We start from the raw sequence: 20,496 nt of genomic DNA, 5'->3' as shown, positions 1-20,496 counted from the left end.
CCAAAAAGTTGTCTTCCTTGTGGCGTATTCCAGTAGTTCTTTCTTGTCATTGCTTTCAACATTGGCATCGTCCCCTTGGCACAATGGATAGTGAGATTTGACACTTTACGTTTTCTGTGTTGTTTGCTCCAGACGCCTATTATCAGTCCCTCCGATTTGCAGAACTGGGCACTTGACCCCTTTTTGCCAGTCAGTTTCCCGCCCCCTGGCCGCGATCTCTGTACCGTTCCAGCCTCTACCCTCCGTCCTTATTCATAAAAATTGTCAGCCCCCAACCCAAACAAAACAAAAAAAAAAAAAAACGTCCATGCATGATGCCGCCGCAGGTGAGGTGCTAACATCAACGGTTTATGTAAATATCATTAGTTGGCTAATTTACTGTCCAAATCCACTTACCTTTTACTTGTCTTATTATGGTCTTATTCGTCTCATTCATCTCCTCCACGAACGTGCCTTATGCAAGTAAGTACATGTCATCGCGGTATTGCCTCCCATCTTGTAATATGCCCCAGTAGCAGTTGGGAGGCGCAGGCTTTGTGATGTCAGAATAAGGAAATACAGGCACGCTTGAACGCAGACTTCTTTCTCATGTCTCTTTATACACAAACAGTTGGTAGTGGCCCTTTTGACGCATTTGGAGGAGAATGAAATTGACAATTTTAATTAAACGTTTCATGGTGTATTTATTTATGGCACATTCAGTATTCCATAGGCATGTTTGTTTTTTCAAATAGTTCTTGTGAACTTTTAATTTAAAACCGATGACAATCATTGGTTAAGGAGGTTTGTAATACTTTTGACAGTTTATTTAATTGGCCGGTTTTTTTTTCATGAACAGGGGTTTAATGACGATTTTGTCCACGTGTATATGCATTTTTTAAATTCACTCTTACTTTACTTTTTATTTCATTGGCCCAGTCCAAATGTACGAACATATCGCTGTTAATTAGTCACAGAAACGACGCAAACAGAAAAAGCTTCAGCTGACCTGCTCTGTGATTGGCTGAGAGTCGATAACGGTCGCGTGATTGGCCGAAGTCCTTGCAAACAGGAAGCGAATCTACGAGTCGGCGACAGTCAACAGTCCTTATTCATTGGTAATTTTTAATAATAAAGTTGACACAATGTGATTACACAAACGAAAATATGTATATTAACGTCGGGGTGTTTAAACCTCAGTAGTTCCGAATTTCCTAGTGAAACGCTGTCACGTGATTTAACACTGCTTTGCATTGCCATAATTGCACTTAATGCTGAATTATGTGACAAATCCTCAGAACGAGGTAGACAAACTTGGTGCTAAATTATGTGACAATGCCTCAGAAAGATTTAGACAAATTAATATCTTAGAAAACTCATTTAGGCTGCTTTTAATGTGAATGACACATGTTGGTCACTGGTTTAAGGTTTGTGTCGCAAGTCAAAAACATGTTTGCATGATCTGTTTCTCAGACTTCATGGAGCCTCCCTTATTCCCACGAGAGTCCGGCCAGTTTGTAGCAGAACAAAGTCAGCATGTGTTTGTGGAGGAAGAAGGTGTCCGGAAGGTGGCACAGATGCTCTACGATCTGCGTGGTTGTGATGAGCTCAGCGCCAGTGGCTGGAAGAAAGCCAACCCCCTTGCCCCTGCACCCACCTCTGACCAGGGAAGTCAACGTCATATATAGCATCCAATGTTGGGCCTTTAAACTCTAAAATTCAAAATGCTCCGGTGAAGAGTGCGACCAACGAATCCCTGGGCACCTTTTTTCGTTTTTGTGTCCGAAATTCAATTATTATTATTATTTTTTAATTAATTTCTTTTTGTTGTTTGAGTCACAAAGCAAATAGCCCCCTCTGCCCCAGAATACCAGGCGGTAGAGCCTGACCTATTCCAAATGTTATTCTCCATATACTCCCAAAAAGTAACGTGGTAGCTAACAAGTGTACCGACAGAACAAACAAAAATAGGGTAAACCTTGATTTTTGTGGCTTTGTTTGGTGGTAAACAAATTGTGAATGGATCTTTTTCCACTGGAGTCACTATAGAAAAATTCCTGTCACCCCCAAATTCCATTTGTAGCTGCCTGTCAGCGCATGTTGCTAATTGCCTCACCCACAGCGACAACAACAAAAAGATATGCAATGTACGTTTATTGATGTAGAAATATATTTGCTCTTTTTGCCTTTTGAGTCGTATTAGAAACATCCCCACACCCCACAATCCAAATGGTCGAGCCCCATCTTTTTTCTGGTGATCTTCATTAGCCAGAAATAAATAGTTTGCTTGCCAACAAGCTATTTCTTGGCGGTCATTTGAGTCTTCAATTGAGGTGTTCACCTTTGTTCCCTATGTTTAGTTCCACTGTTAGATGTGTTTATTCATTTGCAAGTTCAGCCATTCATCTCCCTGTTGCTGCCTCGCTCTTGTAAACATGCACGCTGCTGATTAAAACTTGCCTCCCCAGGTCTAGCATTTGACTTATTGTATCGGTCCAACTTCTAACCCTGCAGGCCTTCAACTGGGTGTTCGTGGTTGACACCATGAACTTCTCCTTCTGGCCCAATGAGGAAACACAACAGTGTGAGGTGACCTTCCGAGGGACCACGCACACAGGCTACATGACCTTATGTGCTGCCATCACCAGAGCCATGGAAGAAGGTGAGATGGCGTGTTTCTATGACCAAATTTTTTGCTGCATAAAGAAGCATCAACTAGTAGAGCTATGACCTTAAAGTCAAATCTGTTTTTTGTTTTTTTTTTCGACAAAAATCTGATATATGATTTTAATCAATTTGTTTTTCCCCCGTTGCTTTTGGAAAAAAAATGACAATGACATTCAAAACAAATTTGAACGATAGGAGCTCTTAAAAACAACATCCTCACATGTTTGAATTAATCTGTATGTAAACACTTCTTCTCTGTTCGTCCACATGCTGTGCATCTGCCACTTCCAATTATCGAGCGCGTGCCCTTCACTTGAACTTAAACCGCTTGGGGAATTGCTCATAATGTCGTATGCATCATTTACAATTAGACTCCGGATATTTATAAATGACATCTCATATGGAATGCTGCTCCCCGTGAATCACATAAAATGATGTTGTTTGAGCTACTTGATGGAAATGACTATTATTCCTGTTGCTCAACCTTCATACCCGAGTGTCCGTTGACCTCGCTTCTCTTGCCTTCTCAGGACTACCAATTACCGACCCTAAATTCTTCTCCCAGATATCGATCGAGGAGCTCGGGCACATCCTTCGATCTGACAACGAAACACCCATGCCTATGCTTCAGCAGCGCCATCAGGTTCCAAAATAATCTTCATGTTCACATTTTAACATTCTTGACTGTCACTAAAATGTCAGAAGAAATTAACCACAGTGAAATGTTATATTTAGCATTGGCTCAGTTCTTCAGGCACAACATGACATACAGCAGAACCTCTTAAAGTTGAGCACAATCGTTTATCAAGATGTTGATTCATTTGTCGGTATTTCGTAAGAGTATCGAATGGGAAATAATGTAAATATAAATAATTTCTTCATGGGTCAAACTGCGGTCATCATAAAAGCTTTATTAAGTCGCCTGAAGCAACATTTTGACTTTTAGGACCGTCATGCAAATGTTGAAATTGAGAAATTTGAGAATGTTAATAGAAATCATTTTTTCTGCGGTCCATATGTGGCTATAAAATAAGCTTTACAAACTGCACCGGCCAGGCTAATATTTTCTCATTATAATTGACGATGGTGGTCAACATCTGAGTTGCTTATTTAAAAAACAAAAGTAAAAATTCCACTGTGGTGCAAGTATGAAAAGATGGTAAAAACATTTCCCCTTGTACAAATATTCAGTGCAACAGGATACACAATGGAACTTTTAATGGAACCTTTAAGAATAATCCATAGAAAATAACCAAACAGAAATCTGTTTGAGACAATCAGTGGCTGTCATGACACCGTTAATAACAGTACAGTAATCCCTTGAGGCAGCTGTAATTGTTAAAATTAAAAAAAAAGTCTCCTAGGAAATAATGGGGTTGTCCATTCCAGGGTGAAATCATCATCATCCTAAAACCTTAAACTAAACAGGCAAGGTACAAATCACAATTTATCATTCTTAAATGTAATGCAAATGTAAATAATAAAATGCATCGTCTTGATTTTGATGAATTTTAGTGAAGATCTAACGCAAAGTTGAATCATATACATTTTTGAAGTGTAAAAAGAAGTCAACGACTGTAAAAACAAACAAGTGACTACATTTGGTGACTCTGGCGATGTCGTCGCGCCGTAACGCCATCATAGCAAGTCACTCGCGCACAGGTTAGTACATCGTAGTGTAACATAGCATTCCAGTAGCGTGAGAGGATGACATGGGAGCAATCTGATTGGTAAGCGCTTTGATCGATTAGCGACATCGTTGTTTATTCTGTCCTTGATGTCGCCTTTCGATGTCTTGTTGTTTAAAAAGGTCATGTTTTCCTTAGTGCAAATGCTATTCTGCTACTTAAATGCTAATTATAGGGATGTGCATTGCACTGGCAAAGCGTTGGCTGCGAAATATAACCAGCCTCTTAGTCCTCTACTTGGCGTGGCAAAGTCATCTCTTCCACCATTACAGAGGTAAACTACTATGTTTAAATGAGGCTGATGTCTCAATCCGATTAACAGGTTGGCATCACAAGCGCTCCCGAGCTCATTTACATGCCGAGTCTTTCTTTCAAGGTATTGACTGAAGGTGGCCGTGTGCTGTTGCAACATGGCGGAAGCTTCCAGAGTTTCATCAGCCAGGCAAAGAACGACGCCCGCAAGATGGTCGAACTCATCGTGGAGAAGATTCCCTCCTACCGAGACGAAGCTGTTTACCAGGTGTTTAGTCCAGTTGTATGAACCCGCATGGACTAGTGATGAGCTCGTTTACATCACATTTCCGTTCTCCCCGTGCTCACATGGATATCCTTCGGTCATTACATCTTTATGCCATTGCATTTAAAACAATATAACTATTTTAAAGATTCAATGTAAATTAATTGAATTGAAATGTTCAATACAACTAAACTCGAGCAAACTTTGAGAATCATTGGTTTAGAAAATATGTGCCCTGCGTGACTGGGGACCAATCTGACGGTGTCACTTACCCTGAGTCAGCTCGGATAGGCTCCAGTTCATCTGTGATGCCTTTGAGTCCAACGCTATACTAAATGCATGGATGCATGTCTATAATGAGCTGATCCTTCAGCATGCTGAGGTGAAGCAGCTGCAATGTGAGCGCTCCATCTGCTGGCCGCATTTTGTTGCGTCAAGGCTGTATATCAGAATGGATATATATTTTTTTAAATGTACGCCACATTTTCTGGAGTTGATTTTTCTTTATATTTGAATCATCATTGTCATCATGTGTGACATCAGCAGATCTAAAGGATTTGCTCCTCAAGTGTTTTTTTGTTTGTGTTTTTTATATGGCTTTTTTTCTGTGCGATGTTATCACAGAAATTAATGGCAACAAGGAAAAAGTACCAAGTCAACCAAACACTGTATTGGAAGCGTTGACTTGAGTTTACTTTTTTATGCTACAGTGCTATTCTAAAATTGATTAAATTCATTGTGCCCCTTAAAATTCTATATGTGGTTAGGAAGTAAAAATAGTTGTTGAATTAAAAAAAAATGCTTTAATGTTAATCATGTCAATCAAATTCATACACTTCATTCAAGTCACACAAACGACTATATCTCAAGTGAGCATCAAAAGAATTGATTCCACATTTTAGCAAATGTGTAAGACTTCAGGGATGAAATCCACACGTTTTACTTTGTTGCTTTGTTTTTCTTAATGTGATCCCATCACAGAGGAGTAATGTTGATGGCAAAGAAGAAACGTGTGACACAAAGAACACAGCCAGAGTTCTCATGTTGTACCTTCCTTTTTTACTCATTTTGTTACGTCACAGCAATCATCCACAGTTCATCAAATCAGCAAAATACATGACTCCACCTACCGCCATTGTGGTCACCATTAAAATATTATAGTAGAGAAGGCCAAACGGTTCATTAAAACAGGACAGAGGCCTGTAAACATGTCTTTGTTCAGATCGTATTCAAAAATCAAAGAAAGCTATTAGAATTGTCTTTGAATTAAATATACTTGGTATTTGGTGATTTTGTATCAATTCCAAGATATTCAAGTAAATATCTGTTACAAGCTTCACAAAAAACAGTAGTTAAAAAATATGATTAATCGCAATTAAACGTGTACATTTTTGTGATTGACAGCACTATATACTGCATGTTAGAAAATAGATGTCATCATGAGAACATGTTTTGCTTCGTTTAAGGGGAGGAGGATCTCGTTATACAAGAGGGCTCAGATCCTGGTGGCAGATTTCTGGGCCATCGCGGCGGCCAGAGGCGAGACAGACATCGTCAATATAGATTGGCTCACCATGTTCGCTGACTACCGGGTCCCACAGGCCCTCGCCTTCCTGGGCGCGCTGCGATACTCTGACGCTCTGATGCGCACGCTCAAGAGTGGTGTGTGTTGTCACAACATTATGTTCACTTGCACTTTCCACTGAGATCCAATACCAAATTTCTGCCTTCAGGCGAGCAGTTGCAGTCAGGTGACCGCAGGGAGGTGGAGATCCGGGCGTGCTCTATTTGGGCAGTGGAGCGCATCAAGGCCTGCTTGGACGAGCTGGCGCGGGAACAGGGTGCCGACAGCAGCGGCATCAACTCGGTGCTCATCGACTTCTACCTGTGGCCGTACGCCAAGCAGCACCACCGAGAGATGGCCCACATTCCCATACACCACACACGATGTGTTTACTATTGACGAGATAGACGCTGCTCGTGTCCAGGATCAAGCCAACTACCTCTATGTACATTATTTTAATCCTTTTTCCTGGTAGTTACTCAGGAGATACAAAAAGTTTACACACCCCTGTTCAAATGCCAGGTTCTTGTGATGTAAATGAAGGACATCATGTTAATCATTTTCACAACGTTTCCCACTACTATTATGACATAACCACATTGAACTCCAGTGAAAATTTAATTTGAACTAATTATGAATGATTTCAAAACGCAGTGTGAGCACAAAATCTGAAGGCCATCTGTGAGAAAGAAACAAACTCAAAAAATGATTACTAGCTAACATTTGATCTGTATTTCTTGTTTTTCATACATACAGTAGGTCTTTTTAGGGTGCTCGATTAACCCATCTCCACACAGCTAAGTAAATATCTTCCAGATGAAATTTCAGGATGAACCTGAAATGCAGTATATTGTTTGGCCGGCAAACCAAATTTGAACTGTTTTCTTTGCACGCCATTGCAATTGAATGGGCCAACCGATTTTATGATTCAATGAGAATAGTAACCACCCTCTTCAATATGCTGTTCATTTTAAATCATTAAACCAAGATGGCAGCTAATTGATCTACAGTACCTCACCATCGCTAGAGTTCTAACCGAATATTCTCAGACTCATAGGGAAGTGGCCACAGATTATATATATATATATATATATGAAGTGGAATACGGATGAAGTAGCCTCAGCAAAAAGGCCAACTATTTTGCAAGGAGGGGCGGCATAATACACAAATATGAAGAGTACATAAACACAGTCGTCTGTACTTTCACATTTGTGGATTGTTCAATAGTTTTAAAATAATTTGACATACGAAAATCTGTTTTCTGATTAATAGATCTACATTTATGTATATGCCATATAGCCAACATTATCAGATTGTTAATGGAAAATGAAAAGCGCCAACTAGTTTAGCTCAAAACATTGGTCTGTCCTTCAATGTTGCATGCAAGTTTTGGAAGTCCCATGTGAGGGCGCTGTTTAATTTATAATGTCTTCAAGTTGCTCCATCGAGGGGACTCTTGGAGCACATTCTTTGACTCCAGCGACGGTTTCCATGCCTACCGAGCTGCCTCAACGGACGCTCAAATGTCAACAACTATTTAGCCATCACTTCTCCTGGCTCGATTAGAATCGCGTGGAATTAATAAATCGATAGGCTGATGATACGGACTGGATTATGAAAGAGAAACCAATTGGAGAATCTCAGTTGAAACGTGTTCATGACGCTTGATGCTTTTGACAGTCGCAGGTTTTACCTTTATGGTCCTGTCTGGCTCACTTTAATCTTTAAAAAGGGCGCACAACTAGAAAGGGTCTTTATATAAGGATTTTCTTTCCGACAACTATGTTTGAAAAATTAAACTAGATTAGTATTCGGTTGGTTTTGGTAGGGGATTCCAATAGATTACGTAATGACGGAGGTTCGCATCCGCGTGGCGGTTCGGTTGCGTCCTCTTCTACCGAGGGAGCTCCTGCACGCCCACCAAGAATGTTTGCGTGTGGTCCCTGGTGCCCCGCAGGTTATCCTCGGCTCCGACCAGCTCTTCTCCTTCGACCACGCCTTCGGACCGAGCGCCAGCCAGGGTGAAGTATACGAGTCATGCGTGCGGCCGCTGACCAGATGCCTGCTGGACGGAATCAACGCCACCGTCTTTTGCTACGGGCAGACCGGCTCCGGGAAGACTTACACGCTCGGTGGGAACAAAATGGGTGAGAAATGGAACGTTCAAACACGCCGTGTTAATTGAGGAGTTAAACGCTAAACAGGCGGATCTTTCTCTGTTCTCGTAAAGAAACACTAAACAGCACCACCTGTAAACATGCAGTATAAGTGAGATAGAAATTTTGCAAACTAAAATTAAGGTAATCCCTGGACAATGAAATGAATAGCCTACATTTAAATTAGGTCTGATAAAGGGAGATGGCTGCTATTTTGGTTAAATTAAAAAAAAAGGGCAACTAAACATCCATCCACCTATTATCCCAGCCGCTTATCCTCACAAGTATATCAATAATTAATTTGGGTACCTTAACTTTGTAATTAATGAGTTAAAGAATGATTTTATTTGGGAGGAATATCCAACCATCCATTTTCTTCCACTTATCTGGGATTGGGGCAGCAGCTTGAGAAGTGTAGCCACTTAGTACAGTGCTTCTGTGGGAGATCTTGAGGTGCGCCGAGGCCAGCTAGGACACACACTCCGTCCAACATGTCCTAGGCCATCCCTGGAAGCAACTTCCAATGGCTCGGAACACCTCTCCAAGCAGCCGTCCATAGGAGGTATCCTAAGGAGAAGACCGAGCCGCCACCTCTGGCTCCTCTCAATGTGGAGGAGGAGCAACTATACTCCTCCCACATGCCCGAGCTTCTCACTCCATCCCTAAGGGAGAACCTGGATACCCCTGCGAAGGAAATTGTTGTTTTGGCCTCTTTTGAATCACAGCTCATGACCACAAGTGATGATAAGCAAATCGAGAGCTTCACCTTTTCGCTCAGTTCCGTCATCAACATGACAGATCGAAGAGTCTGCATCACTGCAGATGCTACACTGAGTCGCCTGTCGATGTCCTATTCCATTCTTCCCTCACTCGTGAACAAGATCCCAAGATACTTAAACTCCTCCACTTGGGTCGGGATCTCATCCCTGACTTGGAAGCGGGTACTCCAGCCGTTTCCGACCGAGGACCATGCCCTCAGATTTTCAGCCCAACCCCTTCACAGTGTGCTGTGAACCGCTCGAGTGAGAGTTGAAGACTAAATCACATCATCTGCAAAAAACAGATGCAATATGAGGCCACCAAACCGGAACTCCTCAATGCCAAGGGATTTGATGTCCACATGACGTCTCAGAGGGATGTCAACTAGAACAGCCCCACAACATCCACACCCTTTAGGAACATCCATCCATTACCTGTACCGCTTCTCCTCACAAGGGTCGTGGAGGGTGCTGGAGCCTATCCCAGGTATCTTTGGGCAGTAGGCGGGGTACACCCTGAACTGGTTGCCAGCCAATTGCAGGGCACATGTAGACGAACAACCATCCACGCTCACACTCATACCTCGGGGCAATTTAGAGTGTCCAATCGGCCTGCCATGCATGTTTTTGGAATGTGGGAGGAAGCCAGAGTGCCCGGAGGAAACCCACACAGGCACGGGGAGAACATGCAAACTCCACACAGGAAGGCCGGAGCCAGAATTGAACCCAGGACCTCTGCACTGTGAGGCCATCGTGCTAACCAGTCATCCACCGTGCCGCTCCCCTTAGGAACATCGGGCGGTAAAATAATTAAATAATACAATACAATACAATTCAAATGATATTAAAATACATTCAAACATTACTCAATGCGATGTAACTTTATTTATAGTGCACTTTGGGAAAAGTGACATAAGTAAATACACTTTATATATTTGATAAAGCTATGGTCTTTAAAAAGATAAAACTCGATGGTGAGCCGTAGCGCATAATCCGCGGCCAAACTGTCACTCTCCTAATGTTGGCCTGCATTTTCACCAGCGGCCTGTTCGTAGTCTGAGGTCTTAAAAAAAGTATTGTAAAAACCCAAAAGAAAAAGAATTAAAAGCTAAAGTGAGTCAGAGCTGCTGCTGACTCTCACCCAGAAGTGACTGCTTTAAACACGAAAGAAGTTTTTGTTCGAATAATAATATTTAAAAATAAACTAAGTTAAGAATTTGATGTTTGCTAGACAGCTTAAAAATGTCATCAATAATTATACTGACAATTAACAACGAAATAATATAAAATCTTACAGATGCCGATGGAGGAATCATCTCATGCTTGGCCAAGGATGTGTTCTCGCTGCTTGACAAGAGGCAACACTGCGACGGCGTTGAAGTCACCATGCGGGTGTCGTATTTGGAGTTGTACAAGGAGGAGCTGCGTGACCTGCTGGAGCTCGGCACCTCTCACAAAGACCTTCAGATCAGGGATGACTTTAGGGGAAACACCGGTGAGATGAAGATCTTTGACCTTTTTTTTTTTTTTTGTAAGGACTATTTTATGATAATGATCTCAAGTACTATTTTCTCATGACTTGAAATGAAATGATTTGTCTTGAAATTAGTCTGTTTCTTTTGAAAATAGTTGACTCTTTTCATGCAAATTTAAAACGTATCAATGATAAGCAACACTTTTTGTAGAGAACTTTCAGGAAAAAACGGAAAATTAAATAGTTTGTTTGAAAAATATATGCAATATAAAACTAAAGCATGCAATGTTTTTTAAAATCAGGATTTTTTTTGTTCTTTCAAGAAATACATAAATTTGTTTTCCTTAAAAATATTAAATTTGGGTCTCTGAGGGTGTAGTGGTACACTCGCCTGCAGGGGCGCCAAAAGGGGGGAGTAAGGAGAAGCATTCGAGGGGACCATGATCGACAGGGGCCCAGAAGTTTTTTTTTCTCAAATATAATATCAAGCCTAATGTTCTTCAAATATTCAACAAAGAAATACTTTCATATTATGACATGACATGATTTTTCTAAAACTGTTTTTTTCCTTGTAAGATCACAACACATTTCTTGGTTTTTAAATATTCTACAAAAATCAGTTTTAACATGATTTTTAATGCCTGACTTTTGGGGAGAAAATGTGTCAACATGGACTTTGAAGATTTAACTGATTTCACTGAGCGCATCGTTGCTAACCAAAACAGCAGTGCCTAAACAGTCTCAGATGAAATATTGTAGATCTGTGTGTGCGTGCGTGTGTGTGTGTGTGTGTGTGTGTGTGTGTGTGTGTGCAGTGGTTGTAGGTGCCAAGGAAGTGGCAGTCTCCTCGTGCGAGGAGCTCCTCAACGTCTTGGAGGTGGGCAACGCATTGCGCCAAACGGGTGCTACCCGTATGAACGAGCACTCGAGCCGCTCGCACACCGTCCTCACGCTGTGGCTCCGCCAGAGAACCCCCGCAGGACCAGACAGGCCCGAGCGCCTTTCCAAGTTCTGCGTGGTGGACTTGGCCGGCTCGGAGCGCGTCGGCAAGACGGGTAACACAGGTGTCCGCTTCGAGGAGTCGGTTCACATCAACACGGGCCTTCTGGCGCTGGGCAACGTCATACGGGCCTTGGCCCATCCCGGGCGGCAACGCAGCGCCTACATTCCGTATCGCCACGCCAAGATCACTCGGCTCCTACGGGACTCGCTGGGCGGTAACGCCTGCACCCTCATGGTGGCGTGCGTAAGCCCGTCTCACCACAGCTTTGCAGAAAGCTTGAGCGTGCTCAAGTTTGCTTCCAAATCTCGCCGCATTCGCCACCATGCTGAGTTAGCGACGCCCGAACAAGACTCTGAGGAGACATTTACCACGATGATGACTTCTGATGACCCACTTCCAAATGACATCCAGCCTCTAAGGCAGTCAGGAAGTGACTCCACGCCAGAACAGGAAGTCAGCCACCGAGAAGAGGCTCCCTACTCATCACTTGTGCAGCAGGCTGCGGATCTCCTAGCAGAGGTCTGTGGACCGGACTCTCAAGACGACGCTTTGACACGCAGAGTGCATGAGTGGCAGACGAGGCTGAAGGCTGTCAGCCAATCACGTGGCAGCGATGACGTCAGCTGGTCGGATGAGAGAGACTCGCCCCATCTGGACACCATCATACAGCTCAGACAGGACCTCAAGAAGTGTCAGGTGAGGAAAATGTAACTTTTGTACGTCAGTGCTCTGGTTGGCGGTAATGCTCATAGCAAAGAGGAGGACGGCTGCAATACTCAAGGTTTTTTTTCCCGATAGCTTCATCTGTTGACTCTGATGAGTCACTGTCCCCTGATTCAGCGTCCAATCAAGCAGTCAATGAAAGCATCCATACACTAACCAACCCTAACGTCGTTAACAAACCACCCAACCATAGAAGTCATCCAACCTTATCAACCATCCAATCAAATAACCATCAAATCATAACACGCAACAACCAACCATCCATTATCTGAGCCGCTCATCCTCGCCAGGGTCACGGGCATGCTGGAGCTTATCCGAGCTGTGTTTGAGCAGAAGGCGGGCGGGGGTACACCCCGAACTGGTTGCCAGCCAATCGCAGGGCACACATAGACGAACAACCATTCACACCCACAATGACACTTAGGGACAATTTGGAGTGGTCAATTATCCTACCAAGTATATCTTTGGTATGTGTGAGGAAACCGGAGTGCCCGGAGAAATCCCACGCAGAATTCTCCGCTTACTAATAAGCTGGATCACGTCTTTGTTCTTTGCTATTATATCAACATTTACTTTAATGATAATATTTAAAAAGAAAAAAAATAAGGTTAAAACCCGGCATTGGAGCGGATGACCAAATCGAAACATTCATGGAGAAAAGCTAGCAGGGAAAACAACGATGAAGCGATGATGTACCACCAAATAATTTGAGCACATGCAAATCTGTTACTTCAGAATTAAATAATTAAAATTAAATTAAGAAAAAAGGGTGACCCCTTCTCCAAAGTAATACAGTATATATCCACCTAACAACACCAGTCTAACATCAACCAGACTAACCGGCCAAAAAAGCATTGGACCTTAGCAACTATTCAATCATTCGAACAACCCAGTTCTCAACCACAACAAACCCACCGCAAAAACCAGCATTGCAAACAACCAACAAACCATAATATCAGCTGACCAAACCACCCCAAAAAAACATTCAGCCCGATAATAAACACCTGAGCCATTCGCAACATCCAGCCAACACCTTCAATGAATGCAATCCTTTTTTTTCAGGAGTCTCTGGAGACGGAGGCCCAACTGGTGGCCCAAAAAGATGCCAAACTGAAACAAGTGCAAAAAGAAGTGCAGGAACTCTTACAGAAGCAAAACGTCCTCCTGCAGACATTTTGTGAAGAGAAGGCACAGGTGAGTGAGAATGCTCGTCATACGTTTGTGTATCATCCGCAGCCATCACTAACACTTGATGTCGAATGCCCTCAATGTTGTCAAGACGGAGCGACTGGTGGACCAGCAGATTCTCATCGATCGCCTTCGCTGCGACCTGATGGCCATGCGGGGTAAAACACCAGCTTCCTCCTGCACGGCTCACCACAAACCGCACAGTGCCAGCTTGATACGACCCAGCTGCGGACACATGCTGATCGGGAAGGTAGGTGGCGTGACTTCAGGGTTGCCATCAGCATTAGCGCATGTCACAAATGTTTACAGACCAAATTAGGAAATAATGAAAATTGAAATAATGCTGTCGTTGAAGCATCAAAAGAAGATGACTGATTTCCGTGTAGATTCGTCCCGGTGCGCCTGCTGAGTCGCTGGAGAGGCTGATGGCAACTTTCAAGATGAGCAACCACCGTCTGCAGAGTGTGGAGGAGGTGAAGGATTTCTGTCCCGTGCTGAAGCAAAAGGCAGAGGGAAAAGGTCAAGAGAAGGACAACTTTGTTAGTGGACTCGGGTAAGAAAATACTTTAAACATTTGATGGCCGTTTTTGGTTTGAAGCAGCTTTCTGGCTCGCAGCCGTTCTAATCCCGTTTGGGTGGAAAATTCACGAAAAGCTACCATTGCCTGCAAATTCTGCAATTTTGCAATGCGCAACCCAACATTTTAATGAAGTATCTTTCGTTCTTCAGCTGGACCAGCAGGCAGAAGAAATCAGCCCTGAAAGAAAAGAGCTTTGGACTGGACCAAGTATCAAAGCAAAGAACTCAGCAAGCCACTTGTACCACATGACTCTTAAGAATTATCTTCCCTCATATCTATGCAATTCTTTTTCGATACAGTCTACTTTTTCTCTCAGGGACCAAGCGACAAGCCGCTGAGTACTGTCACAAAAAGGACCCGAGGCTGAGAGCCAGTCTAATTCAGAGGAGGATCCAGATGTTGTCGGCAAACATGAGCTTAAAAGACGAGCTTGTCAAAGAGATGGAAAAAACTGGTGTGTACAGAATTGATTCGTATTATCAATAAACGATTTATTTTTAAGGTTGTTTGAAATTGTGCTGAAGCTCACTGACTTATTTTGCCCTACAGAGAAAGAAACGCTGGCGGCAGTCCGACGTGATGCGGGCGACCAGCGAGAGGACGACGCGCTGGTGTGGCTGTCGGAGCAGAGCCGCCAGGCCCGTTTGGCGCTGCGTCACAGCCTGCAGCACATGGACCTGCAGAGGGCGACACTGCAGAGGAGCCTCAGGCGGCCCAGCCCGGAGAGCAGCGACAACTCTGCAGAGTCAGAGCCTGACGGGGTTAGTGTGGAATGGAATTCTATGAGCGCCTGGAACACAGACACACCTGTAAATTAGATGTCTGCATCAGCCTTGTGGTTGTTTCAAGTAACTGGTAGAAGATATGATTATAGACTATAGAGAAGCGTTAATATTGCCTCTCATGAGCTCAGTTTCAATGTTTTAATTGTTAACTTGCTTCCCAGACGAAACAAGAAAACAAATGAATAATATAAAAACAATTTTGCTCCTAATGTTTAGCCTATAGCTCAAATAGAAAATGATGAAAAAAAATCTAAAAATTTAATTCTGAAATCGTAGTATTTTTTTAGAAATACAGTGAATAATAGGGACCAAGCCAGACCTCAAATAGCAAAAATCTGTGAAAAATTGACGCTGATTAAAATTGCTCTGAATTTATTTAGCTTTGTTATTTTAAATTTCAACAAAAGAAAGCAAATGAGTGTAGGACTTGACTGAAAAAAAACAAAACAAATACGTTGAGGCTTCTATAGAAAAGTCTTAAAACTAATCAAGAATGAAAACAATTGTCAAAATGATTCCGCAGCACAGCAGCTAGTCCTTAGCATTCCTGCAATCGTATTTTTATTAAGAATATAAATGTGAACAATATCAGCATGTTTGTTTCTGCCGGTTTTAATTGTTCATTTTATTTCATGTTGATTGGATTTTATTTTTGACTCATTGTGATTTATTCATGGGAATAAATACAAATAAATAAGTGATACTAATGATGATAATTTGAGATGGCATATTTTTCGTATGCAGGTGGACAGTGTTCTAGAAAGCAGAAATAAACTATGGCCAAAGGAAATGGTAAGATGAGTTCATTGCGGCCATTTCGCACACGTCGCCTTCCTTTGAGTTAACGCTCCCCTGCGCTGGCTGCAGCCTTCTGAACCTTGTTGGCTGAATGAGGCAGAGGAGCTGGAGCTACAGAGGAGAGCCACGCAGCAGGAGCTGGACGAGGAGTTGAGCAAGAGCGAGGAGGTGCGTCGACGCAGAGACGTGTGCCTGCAGCGCAAGAACGCGCTGGAGACAGAGAGGCTGCGCGCCAGTCAGGTAGGCTGGCTCGAGATCTTTTGCATAAAACTCTACAAACATAGACTGTGTAAAGCTTTGTGGTTGAGTCTTCGTTAACTTTCATTTTACACGTGTGTAGTTGTGGTAGATGACATCACCGTTGTGCATTTATTTATATAGCACATTTTATACACAAGCTAACTCAATGTGCTTCACAAAGTTAAAATCAAAGAATTTAAGACCTTTAAGGGCAAAGTAAAATACTAAAATTATGAAAATTTTTAATGACTAAAATGACAAAGAATGTTCTAATCAAGAACATGAATGTGGAAAAAATTATTATAGAAATGCTCTTGTCATATGCATGGGAAAAGAGCACCTGTTTTAAAAACATTACATGTGGTGACGTTCGGACTGGTTTTGTTGGCATCTTATTCCATTTGCGTGCAGCATAACAGCGAAATGTGGATCCACCATATTTGCTTTGAATTTGGGGGTCCACTATTTGACTCAAGTCTGCTGACCTTAGGACCCTACTGAAATGAAACTGCGAAAAGAGTAACAATCGCTCGTACGAAGCCCACTCGTCACATGAGCCCTCCACCACCACTCTTCGCACTATGCAGCCAGCGTCTAAAGTGTGTTGCAAACCAAAACAACAGAAGGCATATAAACAGTCTCTCAGATGAACTACACTTCAAACAAGTTAATTGCGTAATATTCTACATAATCTTGGGTTATGCGGAGACAAGTCTTTGACATCTCCTCGATGTGTAATGTTATTTCACAGGTTTTGAGTCAGGACCTGCTGCGCTTGTCAATGCGCTTGGAAACGCTGGAGGAGAAGGCGGTGATTAGGTCGAAGCATGCGTCCATGACGGAGCTGGAGAAAGAGAAAGAGATGCTGAGAAAGAAGAGAGACTGCCTGGATTCACAGCTCAAGGACAGTGCAGTGCTCACTGTGGAGGTCAGTTGGGGGTATCCCAACTTTTTCCTTTGTGGGCCGTTGACGGAAAAATTTATTTTCTCTGGACATTTATATTCTGGTATTTACTCATTTTAGTTATCATCCCCTTTGCTATCCTTGCCACCCAGTGGCGGCATCACAAACAAAAAAGCGAAAGAAAATGCACAAGCCACTTGTTCATGGCTTTTATTGTCGTCAAGGAGGAGCAGTTGGAAGAAGCTGTGCAGGTCCTGGAAGCAGAGCTGGACTTCAAGCAGCGATCTATCCAGGACAAGCAGGAGAAAGCGTCGAGCTTGGCGCCACACAACAGCATGCGTGTTTCCAACGTCACCGGCAAGCTGAGGGCACTCTCGCAATCCCAAGCTTCCGACCTGCTCGTCAAATACTTCAGCAAAGTAAGAGTAGAATAAATACACAGTTAAAATAAAATGTAAAAAATACAAAAGAGAAAGTACCTGTAAAACCATTTCAAGATAGAATTTAAACATAATTCAAAAAACAACAACAATCTAAGCATGTCATTTACTGTATATATAGAAAAGGTAAATACCATAAAGTCATCTATAATTATTTTTATAATTTAATTTTATTTACATTTGTTGAATAATTGATTCAGAATTTTACTTTTATGGAAATGAGGGTGATTAAAACATTTAATATTTTATCCTTTCTATATTTTGCAATTCTTTTAAATGTTCATTATTTTGCAAAGCAATTAAAAAAAAAAGAATTTTACAAAAACTTCCAACAAAAATTTATATATAGATATTTTTATAATTTATTCTTTCAAATGTTTAATTATTTTTTCATTTTATTACGCTTTATAGATTTTTTTTCTTACATTTTTTGCATGTAAATTTAAATTTTTACACTTTTACACTATTCAACATTTTTATTAAATATATATAAAATAAATAATAATAAAACATTTTATTTATGTAAAACATTACAACCCTTTTTTTTTTACATTTTAACTCTTGCACATTTCATTAACAGAAGAATACATAAATTAGATTCCGATGAAATTTTACAGAGATTTTTTTTACATTACTTGTACCTTTTTAAAATTATGTATTGATTATTAATTAATTAATTTATTAATTATTTTATATTTTGAATTGTTGCTTCTATTTATTTGTCATATTTTTATATGTATCGATTTGTCAACACTCACTTGATCACCTTGTTTGTTTTTTAGGTTTTGTAACATTCTTCCACAGACTCACTGTTGACAGTATGAAACAAAAGTGAGCCTCATTTTTGCGTTCTCCCACCTGGTCAACAGGTGGTGAATCTTCGGCAAACGCAAGCTTGTTTGCGTTTGTACTGTGAAGAGCTGGAGATCTACTGCGCAGAGCAGGAAGAAGCACGCGCAGAGCTGGAGGCCGCCGTACACAACTTGGCCTGGGACGCCGACCGCAGGCTCACCCAGCAGCAGCAGGAACACCACAGGAACATCCGTTTCCTCATAAGCAAACTTAAAGGTCAACACACACACACACACACGCCGAGCTGCGAAAATACCAATATAGGGTCTAACCCTCTCAGTGCTACTACTTACGGCTTAGTTTTTGTTTGGATTTCTTCCCACTTATAGAGGGCGCTTCATCAGGAGAAGCCCAGGAGGCGATCAAGGAGCGTATGCAGAACTTGGAGAAAGAGTTGTTCTTCTACAAACACTGCAGCCGCAAGCTGAGGAAGCAGCTTAAAGAGTCCCAGTGCGCTGACCAGAGCCCTCTCGCCAACGACACCCCGCCGGAACTAAACAGGTCTAAAGACGACAAAAGATTCTCGCGACAGGAGAGCCCATCTTCATCCTCATCATCGGCTGAGAACGCCAAGATGCCCGCCGAGCACCAGATCGGTTACCACGGTTACAGTGAGCGCCGGCCGCCGCCCCCTCACGGGATGCGGGCGACCGTTGGGCTGCGTCGTAGGAAGCTGAGGGAGCTGGCGGGGCCGGCGCGAGACTCTGTGGTGGACACCGGTATTGAGATGCTGTCGGACGACTCGTTGGAAGTGTCCACTGGCAGCGAAACGCCCGACTTTGTGGCAATGTGAGGCCAGTGGGACTTCACTAATGTTTTTGAATTGCATTTTGTTAACTATACAACTAATCATTGAAATTTCATGACTGAATATTATCACAAGAAAACCGAATTTCATTTTTTGTCATTTTATTTATTATACTACGAGGAAAATAATTTTAATTTTTGTATTTAGAGGAAAAAAAGTTTTATTTAACAATATGTAATTTTGAGAGAAAAAAAATCTCATTTGACATTTTTTATGCAATATTTTGGCGGAAGATAATTTGTGTGATATTTTTAGTTGTAATACGAGAAAAAAATCTTGATATTATGTCATTTTTGTTGTGGCATTAAAAGAAAGACATGTAGTTTTAAATGCAATGACGCAAAAATCATAATGGTGTGATTTGTTAAAATTTTTATACAAACATTTAAGTACAAAAATTAATTTGACTTCAAACAAATAAAAATTTCATCCAACATAACTTTTGTTGCAATATTGCAAGAAAATATTTTTTCTTAAATCTAAAATTAATATCACAAGCTTCTTTTTAAAGTTTTTGTTGTAATCTGAGAATGCGTATTATGTAATTGTTAATTTCTGTAGTACTGTATTTCTGTTTTAATAATCTATAAAAATGATATAAGATTTAATTTGAAATAATTTCTAAAATATTTTTGTTGTGATATTATACAGAAAGAAATCACAATTGTAAGTTTGAAAAAATAGCAATTCACAAATAAAATGTGATTAAAAACATGTATGGGATACTTGTAATACTACACTATTTCTTATTTTTTTCTCTCTTAACACTATACTTTTTTGTATCTTTTAAGGTTTAAAAAAAATCACGATTATTCGTTTTTTTCCAAACATTACTAATACAGTATAATTCCTTATATTCCATTAAACTAACAAAATCTAATTGCATTTTGAATGCTCTTATAGCTAAGGAAGTCTACTTGAAGATGACAAGCTCACTTGCCCAAAAACATGGATGTGAACTTTTTTCCAAAATGCCATATTTTTACATTTATACCAAGACGGACGTCCCTTGTACTTTGTAGTTCTGTTGTAAGAGTGTTTGCAATGATGGTAATGTTTACTCTTGGGAGTACAATTAGATTGATTGCTGTGTAATTCTTTTGTCTTTCAACATTTGCATGGAAAGAAATGTACTATTGATCTCCATTGGTTTATTTATTGTATCCTCGTCCTACAGGTCAAAGAATGTTCTTGAACCATATTCCTTTGGTCATAAAAGGGCTTTATTGTCCAATATCAAAGGATTTTAAAACATGATTTTACACAATCATGTTCTATAGCGACCTCTGTTTTGATAATAGATGCCATGCCTCAATAATCTTAATAAATAAATGCTGCACCTCAACTGAAGGCCCCTTTTTTTGTTTGCCAC

General features: G+C 41.3%; 2 protein-coding genes across 2 annotated transcripts; both read left to right on the top strand.

Moving 5' to 3' along the window:
* Window positions 1-967: 967 nt before the first annotated feature.
* qng1 (Q-nucleotide N-glycosylase 1) lies at window positions 968-8,014 on the top strand. Its single transcript, XM_088295758.1, has 7 exons — window positions 968-1,097; window positions 1,453-1,647; window positions 2,495-2,641; window positions 3,177-3,289; window positions 4,711-4,854; window positions 6,318-6,513; window positions 6,585-8,014. Exons 2-7 carry the CDS (start codon window positions 1,458-1,460, stop codon window positions 6,812-6,814), a joined length of 1,020 nt encoding a protein of 339 aa, XP_088151884.1. The 5' UTR covers window positions 968-1,097; window positions 1,453-1,457; the 3' UTR covers window positions 6,815-8,014.
* A 142-nt stretch (window positions 8,015-8,156) lies between these two features.
* LOC148344276 (kinesin-like protein KIF27) lies at window positions 8,157-20,456 on the top strand. Its single transcript, XM_088295726.1, has 15 exons — window positions 8,157-8,562; window positions 10,627-10,824; window positions 11,619-12,502; window positions 13,592-13,723; window positions 13,809-13,967; window positions 14,104-14,270; window positions 14,447-14,535; window positions 14,614-14,751; window positions 14,847-15,058; window positions 15,827-15,874; window positions 15,950-16,120; window positions 16,872-17,048; window positions 17,249-17,443; window positions 18,334-18,532; window positions 18,646-20,456. Exons 1-15 carry the CDS (start codon window positions 8,265-8,267, stop codon window positions 19,107-19,109), a joined length of 3,531 nt encoding a protein of 1,176 aa, XP_088151852.1. The 5' UTR covers window positions 8,157-8,264; the 3' UTR covers window positions 19,110-20,456.
* Window positions 20,457-20,496: the final 40 nt, after the last annotated feature.

This window comes from Idiotropiscis lumnitzeri, chromosome 1, assembly GCF_059441095.1.
Source record: "Idiotropiscis lumnitzeri isolate Australia: NSW breed Sydney's pygmy pipehorse chromosome 1, RoL_Ilum_1.0, whole genome shotgun sequence".
Taxonomy (NCBI): domain Eukaryota; kingdom Metazoa; phylum Chordata; class Actinopteri; order Syngnathiformes; family Syngnathidae; genus Idiotropiscis; species Idiotropiscis lumnitzeri.
This window is presented reverse-complemented; position numbering and strand designations above follow the sequence as displayed.

Excerpts from the sequence above, each read along its gene's own strand:
- qng1 (XM_088295758.1), top strand. The coding sequence starts at position 1,458 with ATGGAGCCTCCCTTATTCCCACGAGAGTCCGGCCAGTTTGTAGCAGAA. Across the intron at positions 3,290-4,710 it reads TGCTTCAGCAGCGCCATCAG|GTATTGACTGAAGGTGGCCG; the intron begins GTTCCAAAATAA and ends CTTTCTTTCAAG. Across the intron at positions 4,855-6,317 it reads GAGACGAAGCTGTTTACCAG|GGGAGGAGGATCTCGTTATA; the intron begins GTGTTTAGTCCA and ends GCTTCGTTTAAG.
- LOC148344276 (XM_088295726.1), top strand. The coding sequence starts at position 8,265 with ATGACGGAGGTTCGCATCCGCGTGGCGGTTCGGTTGCGTCCTCTTCTA. Across the intron at positions 14,752-14,846 it reads CAAAGAGATGGAAAAAACTG|AGAAAGAAACGCTGGCGGCA; the intron begins GTGTGTACAGAA and ends TTTGCCCTACAG. Across the intron at positions 17,444-18,333 it reads TCGTCAAATACTTCAGCAAA|GTGGTGAATCTTCGGCAAAC; the intron begins GTAAGAGTAGAA and ends CCTGGTCAACAG.